Source organism: Podarcis liolepis (genome assembly GCF_965112155.1).
Source record: "Podarcis liolepis genome assembly, chromosome: 2".
In the NCBI taxonomy this organism is placed as follows: domain Eukaryota; kingdom Metazoa; phylum Chordata; class Lepidosauria; order Squamata; family Lacertidae; genus Podarcis; species Podarcis liolepis.
In genome coordinates, this window is record NC_139555.1 from 14,138,147 (window position 1) to 14,161,113 (window position 22,967).

Sequence of the window (22,967 nt, forward strand, 5' to 3'; positions counted from 1 at the left end):
GGATTGGGGAAAATTTAGAGAGTATTTGAAAACTATATGTGAGGAGAATACAACGCTAGTGTGTTTTAAAGAGGCTTTGTGAAAAGTGAGGAATATCGCAAAAATGTAAATAAGGATATAAAGAAATTACTTAAAGGTGATACTATATATTAAGAAATGTGTAAATAGGAGAATTATTATGGATGACTGTCAGAGGAGTGGGGGGAGGTTCAACAAACTAAAATACGTGATGTGGAAAATGGAAAGATGGAAGTTTTTATAGAAAATGTAATAAAAAATATTTGAAAAAAAAAACAACAACCAACAATCACCACTGGTGTGAAAGCTTGTTAGCACATTTTTGGAGTGAGCAGTTTGTCATGTGCACAGTAAATGTTTGGTGGGTGGTGTCTATCATCATACCCTTACTGCTTTTTGCTTCTCATCAGACCACAACCTAGTCATTTCATTTCTGTCAGTCTAAACGATATGAGCACGACCATTTCCACCTATTGCTGCATGCTGAAGGAATGCTGGAATTTCAGGAGCTCATCTTGCATGATCTTTCAACATATGTGGTGAAACTACCTTGGAAACTACTTCAGGACTGTGTGCATTAATAAATAAATACAGAGCTTTTACATAAGACCTCTAACAGAATTTTGGAATAGCTGAATATCAGTCTTGAATAAGACCTCTATTGTTAAAAAGGCTCCCAATGGAAAGTGCTCCTCCCACCCTCAAAAGCACAAGCCTGCATATTGCCCATTGTGAAACATGATTATTAGAGGCTTGTGATATCTAATCTTGTTCATCTCCTGTGATTTTTTTTTTATTTAAATGCATGCATGCTCAGAATGGGAAAAGGCAGTGAAGGACGGGAAATGGTTGAGGGGGAGGGGCCAGAAAACAGCACAGAAACATTTCATCAGGGACCACTGACTAAACAGTGGAAAATGTAAGACTAGAGAGTTTTTCAGAGAGCACTCAATCATTTGAAAGAGAGATCAATGCTCACTGTGGAACCCGTATCCTGTGTTTGCCTCCAAGGCTCAAATGGACAGTGGCAGACCCATTTGTTAAATTCAGGACTTCACACACACACACACACACCTATTTAATAAAACTGCAAGACTGTAGTCATGCTGCAGTTCACAAGACCACCAACAGGCCAAATCACTCTCTGAAGTGACTCCAAGACAAGCTGTGAGGGGAGCGGGTTTGGGTGAGCTATGAGGGGATAACTGAGGGGGTGGATGAGGTGTAAAGGGAGGGGGATTTGGTCAGGTGTGGGGAAAGAGTGGTTGGTTCATTGGTGGGCTTGGTGAGCAGAGGCAGTAGCCCCATGTGTGTGTGTGTGTGTGTTTGTGCACGCGTGTGTGCATGCACATACACACACACACAAACACACACACACACACACACACACTCCACTCTATTGTAGTGAAGGTCCAACTTTAAGAGGAAAATGAATTTTCAGCTAAGAGAAGCTGAACTGTTCCATGGTCCCATAACTTAGCTTACCCAGCTCATCCCTTCAAGGAACTTTTCTCCCAGCAAGGCTCCATTCCTTTTTTTTTTTTTATAAAATTTTTTATTGGTTTTACAGATTTTTTAAACACAAACAAACACATAAAAAGACATACAAACAAGGCTCCATTCCAGTATCACAGCGCAGCTGGGAGGGAAAATGACTTTGAGAGATGATGGGCTATAGGGAGGCACACCATGGGAGGTGGAATGTTTCAGCTAACTCATGGCATCCCTTTTCATCTTAAAAAGAGTCCAAACTCTTCTGATAGGATTTAAATGCAGGCTGCTCCAATCAACTCTACCCTGATAGTCAGGGTTTTGCATAATTTCAAAGCATATACTGTAAACCCTGTCTAACTAAGCCATGGCAGTGCGACAAAAAAGTAGTGTACTGTACATTATGGAAAACAAAGCCATCATCAAATGATTTTCAACTCTTGTCTGTCTCCAGATAAGCGCTTAAAAGTGTATGACTTAGGCAAGTCAGCTACACATGTAAATCTTGGCTGGGTAAGCACAGTGTCCTGCAGGGCATGGAGATAGGGTTCCTTTCCCTGAGTAGTGGGATCTCCCAGAGGATTTGAGCCACTAGAAAGGATTTGTTAACAACCTGTGCTTACTATCCAAGGGAGGGGAAGGATAATTCTATTTTTGACTCTTACTGCTTTCATGGTATCCCTTATTTGTTGAATGACACCCTTTACTTTCTGCATCTGCTTCAAGTTGAAAGGTTGTTGTGTGTTGTATCTAACATTCAAGGCTCTCAGCCCCTTACCCAATAGTCACCTGAGTTGCCTACTCTAATTTTCACCTTTGTATCTTCTGCTGTTATTCTTGCTACACCTGGAACAGTCTCTTCTGTTCTATCCAAGCCACCAGTGCAATCACATCATTCATACCACTCCACGCACACACACACACATATCACTTCTGCAATTTTTTCCAGAATCAAGACAGCACCTCACCCTCTAAGCTGTCTGCTGCTGATTAACTTTCTTAGCAATCCTTGGAAAATTCAATCAAAAACTGTTTCCCCCCCTTTTAGAGCAAAACAGGTATACATGGATTTGTCACACACATGTTCCCATCCCACAATGCTAACATGATAGATGCATAGAAAAGTCATCATGTGTGAAAAGGCCTTTAGATTGCAAGTCCTCTAGGAAAGGGATTAGTCCTATACAAAGCCGGATTTGTGGCTGGCATTGTGTACAGCAGCATTAATAAAAAATATTACTATTTATAAAGTGCACTGGAAATCTAGGAACTGTATAACAAATCCAACTGGTGCCCATCTAAACCAAATCTCCAGCTCTCCTCTTGTCCAGCAGCACACTTTACCGTAATTATGCCTATGAACATATAGCTTTGATAGTTGTGCTCAATACTATTTCAGACTTAAAGTCAACCTCTAAAGTGCAATATAGAATACTACAGGGACAGTCATGGATGTATGTTGTCATTGAGTTGGAAGGGACCAGGAGGGCCATCTAGTCCAACCCCCTGAAATGCAGGAATATTTTGCCCAATGTGGGCTCAAACCTACAACCCTAAGATTAAGAGTCTTAATCTCAACCGAGTTATCCCAGCATTGCGATGGAATTATTTTCTTTATTCAAAACATTTTATCATTCACATGTATCATCTACAGCTTTATGTTTAGACTATGCACATCGCTCCAAACTTCCTGCAAAAAAGCCATCATTACAAGTTTTATATTAAATTATTGGGCACAGATCAGTTTTAACAATGCATAAATACTGAAATTGTCATAATAAATCTGATTTGCCTATTCTAATATACAAGATTCCCATTAGTAAGTTCTATTGAATTATGTGTGTGAGAAACACTCTTTTAGAAGCGTTAAAACAGTGCTTTTATCTACATCCAAAAGCCTTGCCCTCTAATGGGCAATATTTGGGGAAAGGGGGGGAATCCTCACTGAAGCCAGCAGAACACTCACAGCTGAAGACACGTGTAATTCTGTATACTGTTGGCTCAGAACCTGCAAAATTCAGCCACTCTCCCAAAACACATGCATAGGATTTCTGACCTACTTATAAAGGCAAGCGCTTCACATCTGTTGGGAATTTCTTAGAAGAGCGTCAGCTCACTTTCAGCATTCCCCCTCATACTGGGCTCACATAAGCTGGATCTGGCATGACATGCAAGTAACATTTTCTTGCTTCGAAAAGCCTTAAAAATTACTTCAAATTGGTAGTGAAGAGCTGACTTCTTAATTTAACTACACAAAAGGTTTACTTTCGCCTAGAAAATCAACTCAGAAAAGACCATAACAAGCTAACTAAAGTGCTAAAAACTTTGTGCTATACCATAGCTCTCAGGATACTGTAGATCTTTGCTGACGAGATTTATCATCCTACAGTTCATTTTACTGAAACAAGTTGTGTTGTCCTGCCTGATCAAAAGAAGCAGAGGTTTTTTTCCCCTTTTTAAAAAAAGGGAAAAATGTCTTATAAGGATTACTGCTTTTTGCCAGAGACCAAAAACCTGAGCACACTAACAAGAAAAGTCAGCCGAGTTTTTGCTAAATGTTAAAGCCTTGAGAAAGGCAGGAAACTAATCTATTAAATCAGCAAGGCAAAAATGATACAGAATATTTACCTGTAGTACTTGTTTGCTCACAGCACCTAGGCTAGAAGAGATCCTAGCTCCCAGGGTCTGTGCCTTCAGCAAGTGACTGGTTGATCCAACTAGTGAACTGACAATTTAGACCCTGCAGTCACATGACTCACAGGCACAGCCAGAATGCACCAGCTTCCAATTGCAAGCTCCTTTTCTAGCAGTACCGATAACTCTGAGGAAGTTAAACTGATTATATTATACTCAATGCCTTCCAAGGAGAAAAGAATCCCAGGAGTTTTATTCCTCCACTCAGTAAGAAGAGGGCTGCCACTCTTCATGAATAAATGCACCCATAGCACCTGCATATTTTGCAGTTTGTCAGTGGTAAGTTGACCAGAATTCTGAAAAAGTTCTGGAAAAGTATTTTATACACACATACATAACTTCCAAACACAGTAAGGAAGTCCTTTCAGCCCTAATGCCTGAAAAGCATGTGACTTCATTCACCATAACGAGTTTCTATATGCTTTTGCCTACCCACCCTTCAAAAAGTGTGCAGATCCCAACTGTGTTTACTCAGAATTAAATTCCACAGAGTTCAGTGGGGTTTACTTTCAGGTAAGTGTGCACTGTATAGCAGCTCTCACAATACAATGGCTAGAACCCACCAACCCTCCTGTGTGCCTGATCCAGTAAAGATGTACCCCAGGCCCTCTACAAACACCTATTTAGCTTCATATCAGCTGTCAACATTTTGCAAAAGAAAGCATTGAATAAATCCTTACAAAATGCGTTAGTCACTCACTGAAAATTGCACGCCATGCTAAAACCAGTTTGAACAAGTTCATTTTGCAATATAATTTGTTTTCCTTTTTATGCTTAATCACTTGCCAACATGAGAAGTTAGTTTACTTATTCATCTCCTCGTCTTTAGCTTCAGTAATGCAAATAGTATCAAGCTAAGAGACTTAATGGGCTACATCTTTACTACTAAAACTGTTACTAATCATCTCCAAAGTTCCCAAGCTGTGAACGGGCATTACAGTACTAGAGATTTCTGTTCAAATCCTGAGAAACTCAAAAGCATAAAAGTAACAACAACCACCACCAGGCTCCAATAGATTGTCAAGTGTATATCCACATACTCTTTCGGCTCATGTGGCCATGATCATACATGGCTGATTACTTCTGATCAATAGCCTTACAGGATATGGCCTTAGTTGTGGAACACTGGAGTTTCCCCCTTTACGTGAGTTTTAAATGTTTTTTTCCTTCCTTCCTCTGGGGTCTGAATGACTGCCATATCCAATCAAGAAAGACTTACTTTCCCCAAGGTCAGATAGGTTAGGGACCTTGAAGGGATTTTGCTTTTCTTTTTGCTTTCGCCTGTAGCATGTGGTTTGGCTCATTGCACAAGTCAGCTTAAGCTATTTGGCTTTGCATGTATTTTCTTGGCGCTATGCTTGTTCGGTATATGCAACACACTGGGGTCTAAACTGCTCAATTATCCTATCTGCTACTGCAAAGGTTTATTGGAAAGCGTGGTGGTGGAGTTTAAAATGAACACAGTTCCTCCCCTCCTTGTTATTTGTTTTTTTAACCAAAAGTGGCTGCTGGAGGCTGCAATCTTGAGCAGAGTACCAGCAAGTATGAGGGTGTACTTAACTAAGTTAACTCTTTCTGCTTTGGCTGCTTTCTCCACTCTTTCCCCTTGTTTTCCATTACTGCTATTAGTAATTATTTTTAACTTACACACAACTATATGTAACATGTAGTTTGGGCCTTAGCCTCATATTTCTTCAAACATACTTTCATCTCAAGGTAGACTGCACATAAGATGTGATAGTGGTGCACAGAAATCTGAAAGAATGCCCAGAAAATCTTAAGGGGTCATATAGTTGGCTTTTCATGCAAATAGACTATTGATAATCACACAAAGAACAACACAGTCCATAATGCATGGAGTGATAGCCACTAACGCAGATATCTTTAAAAGAGCAAAATTCATGGAAGAGGGCTACTAATGATGCCTGATGCCTCCATGGACTTGCAGGCAGTATACTACTGGATACCAGCAGCTAAGGGGCAACAATGCTAGTCCAGGAGGACTTTTACATGCCCCGAACCATGGCCTCAACCCTAAGGCTGCCAAATGCGTATTGGTTTAAGCCAGTAAAAACAAATAGACACACCACCTGCTGGCCACCTCATCTCATAGCAAGGATCCCCCGCCCTCTCCCCACCTGAAGGGTACTGTAATGTGAACCCTGTTCATTTTTAATTCAGTGGGGGGCGGGGTGCAGAGGATGATGAACGTTGATGCCTGGATAGCTCAGTTGGTTAGAGTGTGGGATATTTGAAGAGAGATTTATCTTGCAGCAGAATCTGGGTGGGAATTTGACAAACTTGCCTTGCGTGAAACGTAAATTCTAGTATAGTATTCACACACACATCCCCCAAAAAATTACACATGCAAGTTTATGACTTCTGTGCACTGTGTCTTTTGTAAAACAGCTTGCAATGCCAGCACAATTTTTTTATTCAGGTTTGCATGGGGTCGCTCTGCCAGCTTCTATTAGCATGCTTTTTCACTTTCCTCTTTGAAAAGTAATGTTAAAGTTTGTTTACGTAATAATGTATTTTTTCTGTATTATCAGCTATAAAACCTGTACCTAAAAGGGGTGGGTGACACTCAAACCCCAAAGCCATTATTTGTAACCTGTGTGCCCCTTCATTGCCTCTTCTGATAACACAATCTGGAGAAAATTTGCCTGCCCCTTTAAAGGCAAATGAAATCCATTACAGTGGTACCTCGGGTTGCATACACTTCAGGTTACATACGCTTCAGGTTCGACTTGGCTAACCCAGAAATATTACCTCGGGTTAAGAACTTTGCTTCAGGATGAGAACCGAAACCGTGCAGCGGTGGCGCAGCAGCAGCAGGAGGCCCCATTAGCTAAAGTGGTGCTTCAGATTAAGAACAGTTTCAGGTTAAGAACGGACCTCCGGAACGAATTAAGTTCTTAACCCGAGGTACCACTGTACCCATGTGTAACTTTAGGGAAGGAAAGATTGCAGGTACATAAAATAAGCTTTTGCAGTTGTGGGAAAGACAAGTGAAAAGTTTGCTAGTATTTGTTAGCATCCAAGGACTCATTGACAAACAATCCAAACACTGAGAATTACTGTTATATAACTAGAAACTCCCAAGACTGACATATAAGCATGGGGTGGGGGGGTGGGGGCGGTCCAAAGAGACACATGAAGTGCTTTGTCCAAGGCTATGTTACACACAGCAAAAAAAAAATGATTTGGGTTCAAGGCCTATTCAGCGATTGTATTCTACTACCAACAGTGAAATGAGTGCAACATTGTGAACTTTTTTTTTAATTAAAGGAAGAGAGATTATATACTATAAAAATAAATCTTATCCCATGTGAGCAATTGAAAAATTACAGCATAATTACAGTCCAAACTGCAAGTATGCTATTTTTAGTTCTTAACAGATAAAAAAGGTTTGTGCATTTATAGTCCCAGGATGAATGAGTGCCAGGAATGGAGCAATACTAGCCAGTATGCAGATAGATAAGGTGCAGAAACATACCAATAAAATGTTTAGAATGTGAAGATTCTGCACATGGAATAAATTGAGGGTGCTGCTGTTTTTGTGACAGCCAACAGACCTACACAATTATTAATAGGACAACTAAGACAGTGGTGCAAACCGCCCAGTGAAATTTGTAATTATGAGTTCTATAAGGAAGATGGTGTTCAAACTGTTCTGAATGGAACTGTAACCCCCAAACCAAAACCATCAGCTCCTCAGTTTGAAATTACTCCTTAATCTAGATTTGCTGCCAGAAACACAAATGGCATCAATGGCACAAAACACCTTTTCACCAGTTCAGCCTGATGTGCCAGCTGTCATCCCTCCTCCACAGAGATGGCTGGACACAGTTGTTCATATTCACCAATAATTAACAGAACAGACAGCTGCAATGCATTGTATGTATGCCTATCCTTGAAGCTTAAGTTACTGTGTTTTTCCGTCTATAAGACGCCCCTATGTATAAGACACCCCCTATTTTTGGGGACTCAGATTTAAGAAAATGAGCGGAGATGTATCCGTGTATAAGACACCCCCTAATTTATACATTTTTTTTTAGGGGGGAAACCTAGTCTTATACATGGAAAAATACGGTAGTTCAGAATGCACCCAATAGACTTTAATCATTGGGAAGTTATATAACCAAAGGAAAGCTTCACTGGCATCCAACCCATTTCTGAGCAGTGTTTGTGCCAGTCTTTAAAGCCCTACACGGTTTGGGATCCAAATACTGTCAAGGGACTGTTTTCATCCACATCAACCTATCTGAGGCCCTCTCCCAGAAACCCCTATCAGATGAGATGAGGCAGGAACAGAGCCAAGAGAGGGCTTTTGGGGGGCTGTGGTGTCACAGTTGTGGATTTTCCCTCCAGGGAGGCTTGCCTGGTTTCTAGGCACAAGAGACTTGTATGTCACAGCCTCAACTGATGTCACATTGTTAAAGCAATGGGTTTGAAAATAGGAATCCCAAATTCAATTCTCACTCAGTAATGAATCCTATATGTCTCCACTTAACCTGAAAACAACCAAATAATCCCATATCCTTGAGAGTTCCTTGAAAGAAGGGTGGAATAAAATTGTGACAGAAAACTTATAAATCCTTGGGCCTTACAGCTGACTGCTAAGGGGCAATGGGAAGTGCTTTATTTTAATTCCCAGATCCATGAGTTGCTTATGTAAAATTGAAAAATAAATACTGAACACAAACCATGAGAGCTAACTAGTAAACCGTCTCAAAGGGATATAAGACAGAGAGCATTTGATGCTTATAAATTGTCCTTATGTGAGCTGCCTCAGAGACAATCAGTGGAAAGGCACATAGACGAATAAAACACAAACATGTTATTCAAAAAAATACAACCTATCCGTTTATGTGACATTCATTTTCTTATACCAGTTTGAAGCCAAAGAACACATGCCCTAAATATCACTTCCATCCATCAATACCAAAAAGGCTACAGCCAAATCACACAAGCATTCCTTCGTATTCCTCTGCCTTGATTAAGGAACATTACATGGATGCAGTTTACACAATTCTTTTACAGAATTGCATGAAAAAGCCCAAAGCAGAACAAAAAATTTGAGGCTGCCATGTTAAAGAAAGAAGACATTGGGGGGCGGGGGACCTAGAAGTGTTTTAGAAACTACAACAATACTGTATAAGTCTACTGGAATAATAAAAAAGAACATAAACAACAAGCTTCTTACCTATGTCCATTTGAATTTTTTTGGAGAAGAGATGCAGTGAGCCTCTTGGCAGCTTCCAATCTGAGCTAGTGTTGTTATTCAAGGTGGGCAAGCTCTAGAACAAAGAAATAAAGATTAGGCATTTACAGTGGTGCCTCGCAAGACGAAAATAATTCATTCCACGAGTCTTTTCATCTTGCGATGTTTTTCGTCTTGTGAAGCATGGTCCGTCGCAACTGCGCCTCTTCAAGCAGCTTTAAGAAAAAAGCACAAGACGTTTTCGTCTTGCGAAGCAAGCCCATAGGGAAATTCGTCTAGCGAAGCAATGCAAAACCGAAAAACCCTTTCGTCTAGCGAGTTTTTCGTCTTGCGAGGCATTCGTCTTGCGGGGCACCACTGTATTTCATTAGGGTTTCTGTATTACACTTACCATTAGAGGCTTATGAAGGGTACTAGGTATTCGTTCATCTAAATAGTGCATTCTCTCATTTCTGTGGGATATCACTGGAGCACAATAACCCTGATCAAAAGATCCTCATGTGCAGCAACAGATTAAGGTGTGCATGCACCAGAACAATGATAGCATCTGACAACATTGACAGTGTTGGCTGGGGAAGAAGGGCACTGGCACCAGTCACACTTAACCTAGGGATGAAGACAGGGGAGACAAGGGGGAGCTGCTCTAAACCTAACAAGGCCGAGGGCTTCCAACACATTAGCTCAAAATTGTGGAAGGTTAGTGGGCTGCGCCCATCAGCCCTTTTACCTTCAGGGCACTCGCTTAAAAGCAAGGTATCCATCCATGCTTTCATATTCAGTGCAATGGCTTACATAGTCACAAAGGAATCCTGATAGCCACTGTATACAGAGTCGCAACCCAACAACGGGCACTAAACACCCAGCCTCAGGTGATGGATATAGCAACCTAGCAAAAGAGAATGAAGCCAAGGATAAAAACTGCACTCCTGGATGTTCACCTCCCTCACTGGATTAGAGCAATGGTCCCCACATCTCCTATCTTATGGGACTTCTAAGCCAGGTTTGGAGAACCTGTGGTGCTCCAGATGTTACTGGAACACAACTCCCAACATCCTGGACCATAGGCTATGCTGGTTGGAGCCAATGCTGGCTGGGGCCAATATTACTGTTAGTGTCCAACAACAACATTTGGAAGGCCAGAGGTTTCCCACCCCTCTCCTAAGCTAACAAGGAGCTTGAGAATTCCCTACGACAGCTTGACAACTGATATCTAGCAGGTAACACCAAAGCTGCACTAAAATTCACAGAAAAGCGGAGTGCAAATTGGCTTTTAAAACAGAGGCAACATCACAGTAAATTCAGACAAATACTAATGAAAGCCTATCTAAGAGCAAGGAATGACAGCAGTGGTTTCTTTTGTTGTTTTAGTTCTAGATTCAGAACTTGTTCAAAGAAGGTCAAGGAATCTACACTGCATGATGAGTTTAAGCATTGGTTAAATTTGAATGTTTTGTAGATAGGAACGTAAGAAACTGCTTATACCAGGTCAGAGGGGTTTTCGGCTATTCTGATGGGCACCAGGCTCTCCGGGACCTCAGGGATGGAGTCTTTCCCAGCACCTGCTACCTGTTGTATTTTAAACTGGAATTTATGGGGGTTGAACCTGGAACCATCTGGGACCATCTGCATGCAAAGCATTTGCATCTAGCCCCTCTCCTACCTGTGCTCATTCGTGATATCAACAAGTTTCAGTGTTTGCTGAAACAGGCAGTATGCTACTGGTTTGAACAACACTACAAATAAACAACTGAAGTCATGAACTCTTATAATCATGTATTAAGTCAATGGGTTTACAGTCTCTCAAAAAGTGTTAAATTTGAGTTCATATGCAAGTCAAAGAAAACAAGTATGGAAAGCTCAAAAACACGAGCTCTTCGTTGTGTGAAGCCCTCCAATTTCTTTGGATAGTTCCCTCCTTTGATCTTATCCCCGAGAGACAGCCACTTTAGTCAAACATCACACATCTAAAAACTCAGCCAACACAACACCTATGGTATTATTCATTTCAGCTACTTTTTCTATCACTTACTATCCTATGTGGTTATAAAACCAGAACACTAAAAACCACAATCAGAGAAAGTGGAACTTCTCAAAACACATTACTTGATGGATTAAATCTTAAATTATCTTTATGAGACAAGACCATAAGTTCAGAACCAAGGATGACCAGCTTTTGTATTATCGGGGACCACCGTGTTCTCCAGACAGCAATCCAGGCAAACGGATCACCTCACCCAGTTGACAGATGCCATAAAAACGATGCTGCCTTCTTGCAACAGGGCAAGAGTAGGGCATATTTTTGGCCCAGCATGCCAGATTTTCTCTTCCCTTACCCTACAGGTGAACTTAGACAGATGGGCACAGTCATCCACCTGCTAATCATCTGGTGTCATCACGACACCAGGTGACTGATAGGTGAGCAGTCCTGTCCATATCTTAGTTGACTTGCGTGCGGGGGGGGGGGAGGTCTGCACATTTAATGCGGCTGGCAAAGAAACACCAGGCAACATGAAATCTCCCTTCCCCACCAGTCAGATAACATCAGCCAGTTGAAGTTTGGGGAAATGGCCTCACAGGCCAAACTGGACCACCTGGTGAACCAACATGGACCTATGGGCTGGAGGTTCCCCACCCCTGCAATTGGTCCTTTCTCATTATAGAGAACATTAACAACACATAAATATATAAATCTGCATACAAAACAGAAAGATCAGTAACGTGGTGTCTGTGTGTGTCTATTTCTCACTTCTTGAAAACTTTTTCTGTTTTTTGCTGCTGAAATGGGGGACTAACCTTTTACCATATTTTTATTTAGCCCTGGAAGCCTTCCAGATATCAACCACTGTATAAGCAGAAAACTTTCTGTACATGGAGATCATTAATGGATTTATTTATTTTTAACAAGGAACAGCACCGTTGCTGTTTCTCAGGTCAAATAATTTATGATTTTTTTTCCCTGACCATAACTAATACTCCAGGGTTAGCAAATGTTAACTCTGGTTAAGCTACATATCCCATAATGATCAATACACACAAATTTCAAGCTCAAAATGAACATGACACAGCTTGTATTATAGAAAAGACATGGTTTCCCAACTATCAGGTACGTATTTTCAACTGAGAACCTGGCCAGTATTCTCAAATTGACCCAAAACATCCAGAGATGCTGAATTCCCAAGCCAGGTTTGTCCAGCTTCTATTCTCTGTCACTGTATGTCGTAAAGCAACTCCAGGTTAGAATTATGCATCAAAGTAGATTTTTTAAAAACCTACAACAGTCTTTGCCCTGTCTTATCTGGTTGGACTTTTGTTCTCTCTTTATCGCACCATTTATATTTCAGACAAATAATTCCTCTCTCCATTCTTACAAGGACAGACAGTTCCCAAGCCTGCTGATAATACCCTGCTCATTGACATTTTAATAAGTACACCTGAAATAGGAAAATATTGATAATCAAAATGTTTTTCCCCCAACCCACAATAAAACACAATAGAATGACAATGACTCAAATTCCACAGTATTGAGTTAGCAATACGAGCATATAAACACTGCGTTGCACAGACTCAGACCAATAGTCCACCTAATCTAATATAATCTACCTTGTTCCACTGTGGCGGCTTTCCAGGGGTTTTAGTCTGTTGGTTGCTTCAAGATTCATAGGCAGAAGCCCTGGCCACCTGACACCCATTTGGCATCTTTGATATGTGAGCAGAGAGAATACAGGGGATGGCAAAAGAGAAAATACTGAACACAATCCTATGCACATCAACAGAAACAAAGCACTGAATTACACTGATACTGAGAGTCAAGACCCACAGTTCAAAGAGTCCCAACAGAGCATGGACTGGCAGAGTGAATGCTATGTCATACATTGATTAGAAATGGGCTTGGACAATTCGCAAAGACCCCCATCACATTTTATGAGCCACAAATGGATACATAAAACTGCAGGAATGGGGAAGCTGTGGCCTTCCAGGTGGTGTCAGACTCCCAACTCCTATCAGACCCAGTTAGCATGGCTAATGTCAAGAGAGGGGATGGGGATGGTGGGAGTTAGAGTCCACAGCATCTGGAGAGGCATAAGATCCCCATCCCTGACGCAAAGAAAGGACAGTGACCCAGGAATACATTAAACTCTCCCGGTATGCCCCACGGAGGACCTTAAGGTCCATAAATAGCAACACCTTAGAGGTCCCGGGCCCTAAGGAAGTTAGAATAGCCTCAACCAGAGCCAGGGCCTTTTCAACACTGGCTCCGGCCTGGTGGAACGCTCTGTCTCATGAGACCAGGGCCCTGCAGGATCTGATTTCTTTCCGCAGGACCTGTAAGACAGAGTTGTTCTGCCTGGCCTTTGGCTTGGAGTCAATTTGATTCCCTCCCCTCTTTCTTTTTTCCTTTCTCCTCCTGTGATGAGGCTGTATTTTAATGTTTTGATATTTTAATGTTGTATTTTAATCTTGTTTTTAAGTTGTAATCATTTAACTTGTTTTTATTATTGGTTGTTAGCCACCCTGAGCCTGGCCTTGGCTGGGAGGGCGGGGTAATAATAATAATAATAATAATAATAATAATAATAATAATAATAATAATCAGACTCATGCAGCGGACTGTCCGTGGATTCCAGGTGGATGCAGAGGACCTTCTGCTTCTCCAGGACCTTCAGAAGCTGCAGGTGCTTACTGGAATGGAAGCTGCAGGTGCTTCCCCTGTTTTATAGCCAGGGGAAAATTGAAAATTTCAACATGGATGAAGATCATATTGCTCTAGTCTACCTTACAGGATGGCCACAGGGATCTCCACCCAATTAAAACACAAGGACCACCCTCAAATGAGAAATAATGCTCGAATTCTTTCCATTAAAGTTCTGTAACTTTAACTGGCAGATAGCAATAATTCCATCAGTTTGCAGAAAACTGGGGGTAGGACGGGGGGGGAGCAGCTAAAATGTAGAAGCAGGTTTGGTGGTTTGTTGTTGTTTTTTTTCCATTTTTCTTTCCAAACCAGAATGCATTATATTTCTTGCTGTCCTTGTTTACTCTATTTCACATTCCGAAGAGACAGGCCTATACACAGCTAGTAAAAAATGTCAAGATTCCGAGGTGCCAACATATAATTTTAAGTGCCCGAGCTGTCCTGAAACTTTAGCCCTGAAATTCAAGACCAGAGGCCAAGCTGACATACACGCTGAATTTTAGTGGCAACCCTGTCTGTTCTGTGGGTGGCAAATTTCCCACAATTTTGAAGACGCTCCAAAATAAAGATGAATGCTAAAACAAGTCTCTTTCAGTAGAAAATGAAGTGGTTTTTTGTTTTTATTTCCCCGAACAAGTTGCTGTTGCAACCGATCCTGTAAAGGAAGATGAGTCACTAGTCGATATATAGCGTGGGAGGAACGCCACAGAACAAAGCAAACCCTGGGAACATCTCTATCCAAAAAAACTCATTTCTCTGAAATTTGGGCTTCATTCTATAGGATCTTTGATACAGCCTAGAAAGATGAGAAAGGGAATCCAGAGAGAAAGAAAAGGATGCTGCTTTCCTTACCCATAATAAGCAGAGTACTCTCTGCTCCCAAAATCTTCCACAGAAACTCCACCCTCTCATTTCACCAGAGACATACCAAACAAACCACAGAGATGCCTTGCCCTTTATACACACATCCCAGGCAGCAGCATGAAAGGACACATAGTCAACTGCCATCTATCTCCTCTGCCCATTACTTGGCACCTAAGGCTCATGCCTACTCCACCCTGCTTTAAAAGAGGAAGTAAAACTCACCATGCCTGCCTGTTACAAGGCCTAAAACCTTTTAAAATCCTGTAGGGTATCTTGAGCTACAGGAATTGTGTGTATTTCAGAGCTGGTGCATCGTAGACTAGGTTACGAATCAGAAAATCCCTATTTTGAATCTTTTTTCACCATGAACTCACTTGAGTGGAGTAGCCAACATGGCGCCCTTCAGGCAGGTGTTGGTAGACTACAACTCCCATAATTCTTGACCACTGGCAACACTGGCTGAGACTGATGGGGAGGGGAGTCCAACATCTGGAGGGCACGATGCTGGCTACCCTTACAAAGGGTTTAGGCAAGTTCTTCTCTCAGCCTCAGGCCCCCACCCCGCCTGTGTTATGCAATAATACCTCACAGGTTTCTTTGTAAAATTACAAGTTCACTAAGCACCTTGAACACCCTAAAATGCTATATAAACGCTATTATTCTTTCAGATATGACTTTATGACAGCACCCAACTCCCAACTGGAGAAATCTGATAATACTTATTATTTAAATAACACTCTTCTCACTATGCTCCACATACAGCAATCTCTGATCCTTACAACACTGTAAGGATATTAGGTTATCTCCATAATATTTACAGATGGGGACTAAGTCCAAGGCAAAAATGCCTTGAAACAGGAATGGGTGTGGGCTTTCTGCTGCAATGCCAGCTCTGCACCTTCCACCCCTGTAAAAACACATATAAAAGCTTCTGGATCCAACACTGTTCCCCACCCTTTGACCCATGCTTCAGAAAAACTGTCTGCTTTGTTTTCAAATACCTTCTATGTTTATCTGTTTTAATTTTTTTTTCCAGTATTTTATGTTTTTTTACCTAAAAAAGGCTTTTTAAACAGCTTCATTGTGATTGACACAACGGCCCTCAAATCCCTGCTCCGAGAAGGGAGAGGGAAAATGTGACTTTGTGAATAACACCAGAGCTGGCCAATTGATGCTGTGCAAATCTAGTTTCTGCTAGAAGCAGAACAGGTTTCTCTTGACCCAGGGAAGAAGGCTGTATGTGTGCTTATTGTGGTCTGCTTGCTTCCACAGGGCACTTACTGTCAATGTTATACAAGTCTCCATACACATTGAGAAACAGCAGCAGGACTAAGATGGCATTAGTACTACAGACGTCTAGCTAAGAGCTCATGTTCTTAACCAATGAAGCAAACCAACATTCATAAAGCATATGAATGCATGAAACCTGTCAAAATATTTTCAGGGTATAATTATCAGAACACTGGCATACAGTAAGGGAGAACTGCCCAGCCTAGAAGCAATATGACCAGAACCAGGCATAAAGCATGGCACATGCCTTGCTTCTACAAGCAATAGCCTCCCCACCTTTATTTTTAAACATAGGAATTACAAAGAGGGAAGAATTAAGAACATAAGAAGGGACTGCCGGATCAGGCCAGTGGTCCATCTAGTGCAACCTCCTGTTTCCACAGTGGCCAACTAGAAGTCTGCGAGAAGCTCCCAAGCTGGACCCAGACACAACTGGACTCTCCCCTATTGAGAGCAGCATGTAATGTGTCTTGGGAAAGGCTGCTATTGGGAAATGTTAGACCTGCTGTGCATGTGCAAGTCTTTGCATGTAATAATAATAATAATAATAATAATAATAATAATAATAATAATAATTTATACCCCACCCATCTGGCTGAGTTTCCCCAGCCACTCTGGGCGTCTTCCAATCAAGTGTTAAACACAATACAGCATTAAATATTAAAAACTTCCCTAAACAGGGCTGCCTTCAGATGTCTTTTAAAGAGAAGATAGCTGCTTATTTCCTTCACATCTGAAGGGAGGGCGTTCCACAGGGCGGGCGCCACTACCGAGAAGGCCCTCTGTCTGGTTCCCTGTAACCTCACTTCTCACAATGAGGGAACTGCCAGAAGGCCCTCGGCGCTGGATCTCAGTGTCCGGGCTGAACGGTGGGGGTGGAGACGCTCCTTCAGGTATACAGGACCGAGATCTCTCAGGACCGTGTTATGTGGTCCCAGCGACCACTCCCAGTCACCAGTCTAGCTGCCGCATTCTGGATTAATTGCAGCTTCCGGGTCACCTTCAAAGGTAGCCCCACGTAGAGCGCATTGCAGTAGTCCAAGCGGGAGATAACCAGAGCATGCACCACTCTGGCAAGACAGTACACAGGCAGGTAGGGTCTCAGCCTGCGTACCAGGTGGAGCTGGTAGACAGCCGCCCTGGTCACAGAATTAACCTGCACCTCCATGGACAGCTCTGAGTCCAAAATGACTCCCAGGCTGCGCACCTGGTCCTTCAGGGGCACAGTTACCCCATTCAGGACCAGGGAGTCCTCTGCACCCGCCCGTCTCCTGTCCCCCCAAAACAGTATTTCTGTCTTGTCAGGATTCAACCTCTGTTAGCCACCATCCATCCTCCGACCGCCTCCAGACACTCACACAGGACCTTCACCGCCTTCACTGGTTCCGATTTGAAAGAGAGGTAGAGCTGGGTATCATCCGCATACTGATGAACACCCAGCTCAAACCCCCTGATGATCTCTCCCAGCGGCTGCATGTAGATGTTGAAAAGCATGGGGGAGAAAGTCTGCTAGACTGTGGCCAATGCATTAATAATAGTTGGTTTTCTACCTAAGTATAGAAACTACATAAAATTTAAAAGCTGGGATTAATTTTCTTTTTACTGAAGTACCCACTACTTCTAATGTATGTAAAATAATTACGGTAATTATTCATCTTCCTGAAAACTCTATGAGGAATGTTTAAGCAGAAGCAATGAAACCTTCCAAGGCCACCAAACAAGTTAATAGTGGAGCAAAGAGGCGGCTCTCACTAGGCTAAGCTAGTTTTCAGAACTTTTATTATTTAGACAACCCACAGAATGAGAAGTACAGCAAGCACATGATGAAAATATGTTTTGTACAAATATATAAATCAAGTACTCCACAGGAAAATGAAATATAGCAAAAGAATTAAAAGAGTGGGCCTACTCTTTCACATCCACTGTTCCCTTTAAAGAGGCTCAAACCAAAAATTTGACTTGAGGGGAAAGTACTTGGCTGTAGCAATCATGGGAGAGAATGGGCAAATAGTAAACTGTTACACAGCCTCCTGCCTCCCCTATGTCAACAGTTTCTGCAGTTCCATTACCTGGCAAACAGGTATTTGGGAAACACAGGGCCGGACAAAAAATGGAGTGCAGAAGTCCAGGTTCCTTTATGAAGATGCTGCAAGAGGCTCTATTTATATACAGTGGTACCTCGGAAGTCGAACGGAATCCGTTCTGGAAGTCCCTTCGACTTCCAAAATGTTTGGAAACCAAGGCGCAGCTTCGGATTGACTGCAGGAAGCTCCTGTAGCCTATCGGAAGCCACAGAAGTCGCACTGGCCATTTGGGTTCCAAAGAACATTCACAAACTGGAACACTCACTTCCAGGTTTGTGGCATTCGGAAGCCAAAACGTTTGACTCGCAAGGCGTATGGGATCCAAGGTACGACTGTGTTACCTTGAGTGATATGATTCTCCCATGCCACTCCTGCCAGAATGGTACACAAGGCTGCGATCCATCCTAACTACAGTGTAGATATAGTCAAGTCTCAGCTCAAACTAGGTAGGAAAATTAAACAGCACAGATCTGAACAAAGCAAGGAGTGATTAGTGAGCAGGAAGAAATCAGGGAATGGACTTTTAAAGTATTAATAAGGCATTGTTCTCTTACTGCATTCTTTTGCAGTGGCAAGTGACCTAACTCCAAGACTTAACTAGACTTGCCAAGGCTCAACCATGAAGATGAAACCATGATAAAGAAGACAGTGACATTGGAATATACTTGATTTGGGGATTGAAAATCCTAGCTTGAGCTGTGAAGTTCACTGGGTGACCCCAGGCTGGTCGCTTTTTCTCAGCTGAACCTAGCTCTGGAAATAAAGAGGGCACCCCCATCCAGGAATGAGATGAGCTCCATGAAGGGTAGGAAATAAACATGAGGAAATAATAATAAATGTACAGAGGAACAAATGTTCCATACATCTGAGATTTTGAGGAAGAGTGTGTGTGTGTGTTTAAAAACAACTTCATTTTCAAAATTAAGCACTGCCTAAATCCCCAAATCAGATTTGTTTGTATGGAACTGCTAACATGGGGTCAGTGGGTTCAGACACTAACCTGAACAGCATGTGCTATGCAGACATTTAGAGTTCTCTACTGTCAGTGATGCTGGCACAGAGCCAGGGTAGGCAGGATTAGAGATTTGATGCTGTTGTAGCACTTAGGCTACAACTGTACAACTGTACACAAAATGGTATCTCAAGTAGCCATCTCTAAACTTCTGTTTAGTTCATGTACAAATATTTATTCAGCAAACCGGGTCTCAAACAACTGTTTTTAAAAGGTGGGGAAAGCCAAACCAGGGTAACCATAGACTCATAGAATCATGGAATCGTAGAGTTGGAAGGGACCAAGAGGGTTATCTAGTCCAACTCCCTGCAATGCAGGAATTCTTTGCCCATGTGTACTTATTATACAAGTCATCTCTAGTTTAACTCAATTCTGTCCTCCAAGTAATCACACTTCTATGGAGGAGAGCTCTAAAAAGTCTTCTTTACACATTACAGCACCAAAGTGTTCAGGAAGACATGATCATCACAAGTGATCACAGACAGATCCTTGGCCTGTGTTCACTGTCAGATATGTCAGATAAATACCTCCCCTATTGCATTACTCTGGGTCTCATAAATAAGGCCTCAGTGCTCTTTAAAAGAGAGAGAATGGTCACTGTAGAACAGAGACAGTAGGTAATAAATTAGGACAATGCCACATTCAAGGAAGAACTGGAAGACTTTGCAACATTTAGTAAAATGGAAGTGCAGTCTGGATCCAGAGGATATTTATTCAAGAACCCCATCGTAGGGGACATCTGAAGTTAAATCTAGATCAGTTTTCATAGCTATATAGCAAAGTGACATCAGATGAGTCCTGTGCTCCGTCAGTGCCTTCCCCCTCAGCTTAACCTGATAGCGCTAGGCAACAGTGTGCAGCAGCAACTGCATCCAGGGTTGTCCCTAGGAGCTGGTCAGGTTGGCCACTGCCAAGGGGGTGCAAAAATTGCATCACTCTACTCTGGCACGAGTGGCTAGCAGCCCGTCTACCCATCTGCAAGCTCCCCAGGCAACTCCTCTGCACAGCCAGGTGAGGCATGCAGCCTCCGCTGGGTGCCTTGGCAGAGAAATCCGGTCGTTGGCATGGGCCAAATGTACAACTCCTTCCAAAAACACAAGGGAGTCTAGGTATGCCTCTGGCTGTGCCTAACTGCCATTTTAATGTAGCCCTGGATGCTACATCAGGAGCATTGTGGGAAATTAACATGGCAGCTAGACCCAGCTGACCAACATAGTTCAGAACACCAGACTGGCTTTTTCAATGGGTTGGGCAGAGCAGGGGTCAGCAATGAATGCTGGCTTGTCCACACATAAGCTTAGATTCTTTGAAGGAGAAAGGAAACAAGTTGAATAGCAAAGAACGCCTCCTCTTAGCACAGCATTTCATACCCCCTCCCATAACTATGACTGGCCACAGAACAAAGTGATACCACAGGTCAGAGTGGCACTGCCTATCCACCAGGAAGTTCAGAGCCAACTGTGGATACCGTAATTAAATCTGTAGTCATAGGCCACATCCACACCATACATTTAAAGCAGTATTATACCGCTTTCGGCAGTCATGGCTTCACCCAAAGAACTGGGAACTGTAGTTTGTTAAGGATGCTGAAAGTTGTGAGGAGACAACTCTACACACAAAGCTACAACTCTAAGCAGCTTTAACAAACTACAGTTCTCAGCATGTTTTGGGGATGATGGTGATGATAACAACAACAACAACAAATTATTTATACCCTGCCCATCTGGCTGGGTTTCCCCAGGAAAAGTATGCTAAAGTGGTATAAGACTGGGAATGGTGTGGACGTGATCTAACCATGCTTTATAGCAGCTGATCACAAAACAAGCAGAGGTAAAACACACTTGCAAAACTCTTAACTGACGTATGTACCCACCACATCCTCCTTGCACCTACACACACAAAGTACATCCAGGAATACACGTGCCAAAGCGTCTCAGTTCAGTTTACTGTGTTCCAGGTTCCTGTTCTATTTATTTGGAATTACGGTATATCCCACAGTACCTAAGTTTAGAACTTTGTATTTTTAGGTGTTTGGCTTATAAGGCGTAGTAGGGATAGGCTCCACAAACCAAGAAAAAGCCATTCAGCAGAGCAGGGAAGAGGAGACAACCTCCGTAGCTTCAGAAACACACAGAAGTTGTTGTTGTTGTTGTTGTTGTTTTGGGGGGGGGAAATAATTATATTTTCCTTCAGTTTTACCTCACATAGTACCCTAGCAGAGCTCGATATTAAGTGTGAAACATTTGAAACAGGTTAGTGTACCAGTTCGGATACTTTATAAATGCAGATGAATGGTGGTTCAGAAAAGTGATTTGTACATATTTTAAAAGAAAATAATAATAAACCCCTCACCTCCCCCTTCTCCCACCCCCCACCCCGCGTCACCAAACTTTCCCTCCCTCCCTCCCCCCCCCCCTTAGTCATATTCACTTTTCTTCACACACACAGTCCCAGTCCCCAACTTCCTTCCCTCCTTTCAGCCTCGGGCGCTTTGCCCCCTCACGGTGGGGACTTGCGCGTCGTCTGCCCGCCTGCCACGGCACCCTCACGAGCACCCACCAAAGCCCTCACACACACGCTCGCTCCGTACCTTCGCTCCCTGTCCCGGCTCTGCCACTCACTCGCGCGCGCGCGCCACGCCTCCCGACACAACCCCATTCCGGCAACCGCCCTATTGACTGGAAACCCCCCGGCCCCGCCTCCTCCTCGAAATTCCCCGGACCTCGCCCAATGGGGAAGCGAAGCTCTTCCGCGCGCCCCAATAACTTTGCGAGGCACCGGGTTCTAAACCCGCCCCCGCTGCTGCCTCACTCCCGGGCGAAGCTCACGCGCCCACTTCCCCGCCCTCGTGTATTTAGAGGCGAGGCGCGTGAAGCCCGACTCCTTGTCCTTCCCCCTCGGCTCTCGGTTCACGTCGCTTACGCCTCACACGTCCTGCAGCCGAGGGGAGTCACGTGGCTCTTTGCCCTCAGACTCTCACCCAGGTTGTGTGAGGTGATGGGCGCGTCGTGAGGTAGAGGGGAGGCTGTCGGTCTCTGCTCATTCCCACGGCGCAAGCCTAATAATATCTATAGGTCTGAGTCCCAGCCAGTCCAAATAGCACTTACTCCCTGTGGCCTGGGTTGCTGTTGCAACATCAACTTCGTTGGACTGGTCGTGTTGTGCGGGTGCCCGATTATCGTCTTCCAAAGCAGCTACAGTGGTACCTTGGGTTACATACGCTTCAGGTTACATACGCTTCAGGTTACAGACTCGGCTAACCCAGAAATAGTACCTCGGGTTAAGAACTTTGCTTCAGGATGAGAACAGAAATTGGGCTCCGGCGGTAGCGGGAGGCCCCATTAGCTAAAGTGGTGCTTCAGGTTAAGAACAGTTTCAGGTTAAGAATGGACCTCCGGAACGAATTAAGTACTTAACCTGAGGTACCACTGTACTCTATTCTGAACTTAAAAATGGAAAGCGTAATGCTGGTGGTTGACAAAAGAGTTTTAAAGACTGTCTCAAGGCAAATCTAAAAAAATGTAGTATAAGCACCAACAATTGGGAAACACTGACCTGCGAGCGCTCCAGTTGGAGAACAGGCTTTACCAAAGG

At 43.0% G+C, this 22,967-nt stretch overlaps 1 protein-coding gene across 2 annotated transcripts in view; it reads right to left on the reverse strand.

Moving 5' to 3' along the window:
- VDR (vitamin D receptor) overlaps positions 1–22,322 on the reverse strand; it is an 84,804-nt gene extending 62,482 nt beyond the window's left edge. Inside the window, exons 1-2 of one of the 2 annotated variants that reach the window (XM_083490262.1) lie at positions 21,964–22,322; positions 9,413–9,506 (exon numbers count right to left, since the gene is read on the reverse strand). In XM_083490262.1, coding sequence (XP_083346388.1) covers positions 9,413–9,422 — 10 coding nt within the window. In that variant the 5' untranslated portion in view covers positions 9,423–9,506; positions 21,964–22,322. Of the gene's footprint in view, positions 1–4,137; positions 4,281–9,412; positions 9,507–21,963 lie in introns of those variants that run through there. The other variant, XM_083490263.1, reaches the window with a different exon arrangement.
- Between the last annotated feature and the right edge of the window lie 645 nt (positions 22,323–22,967).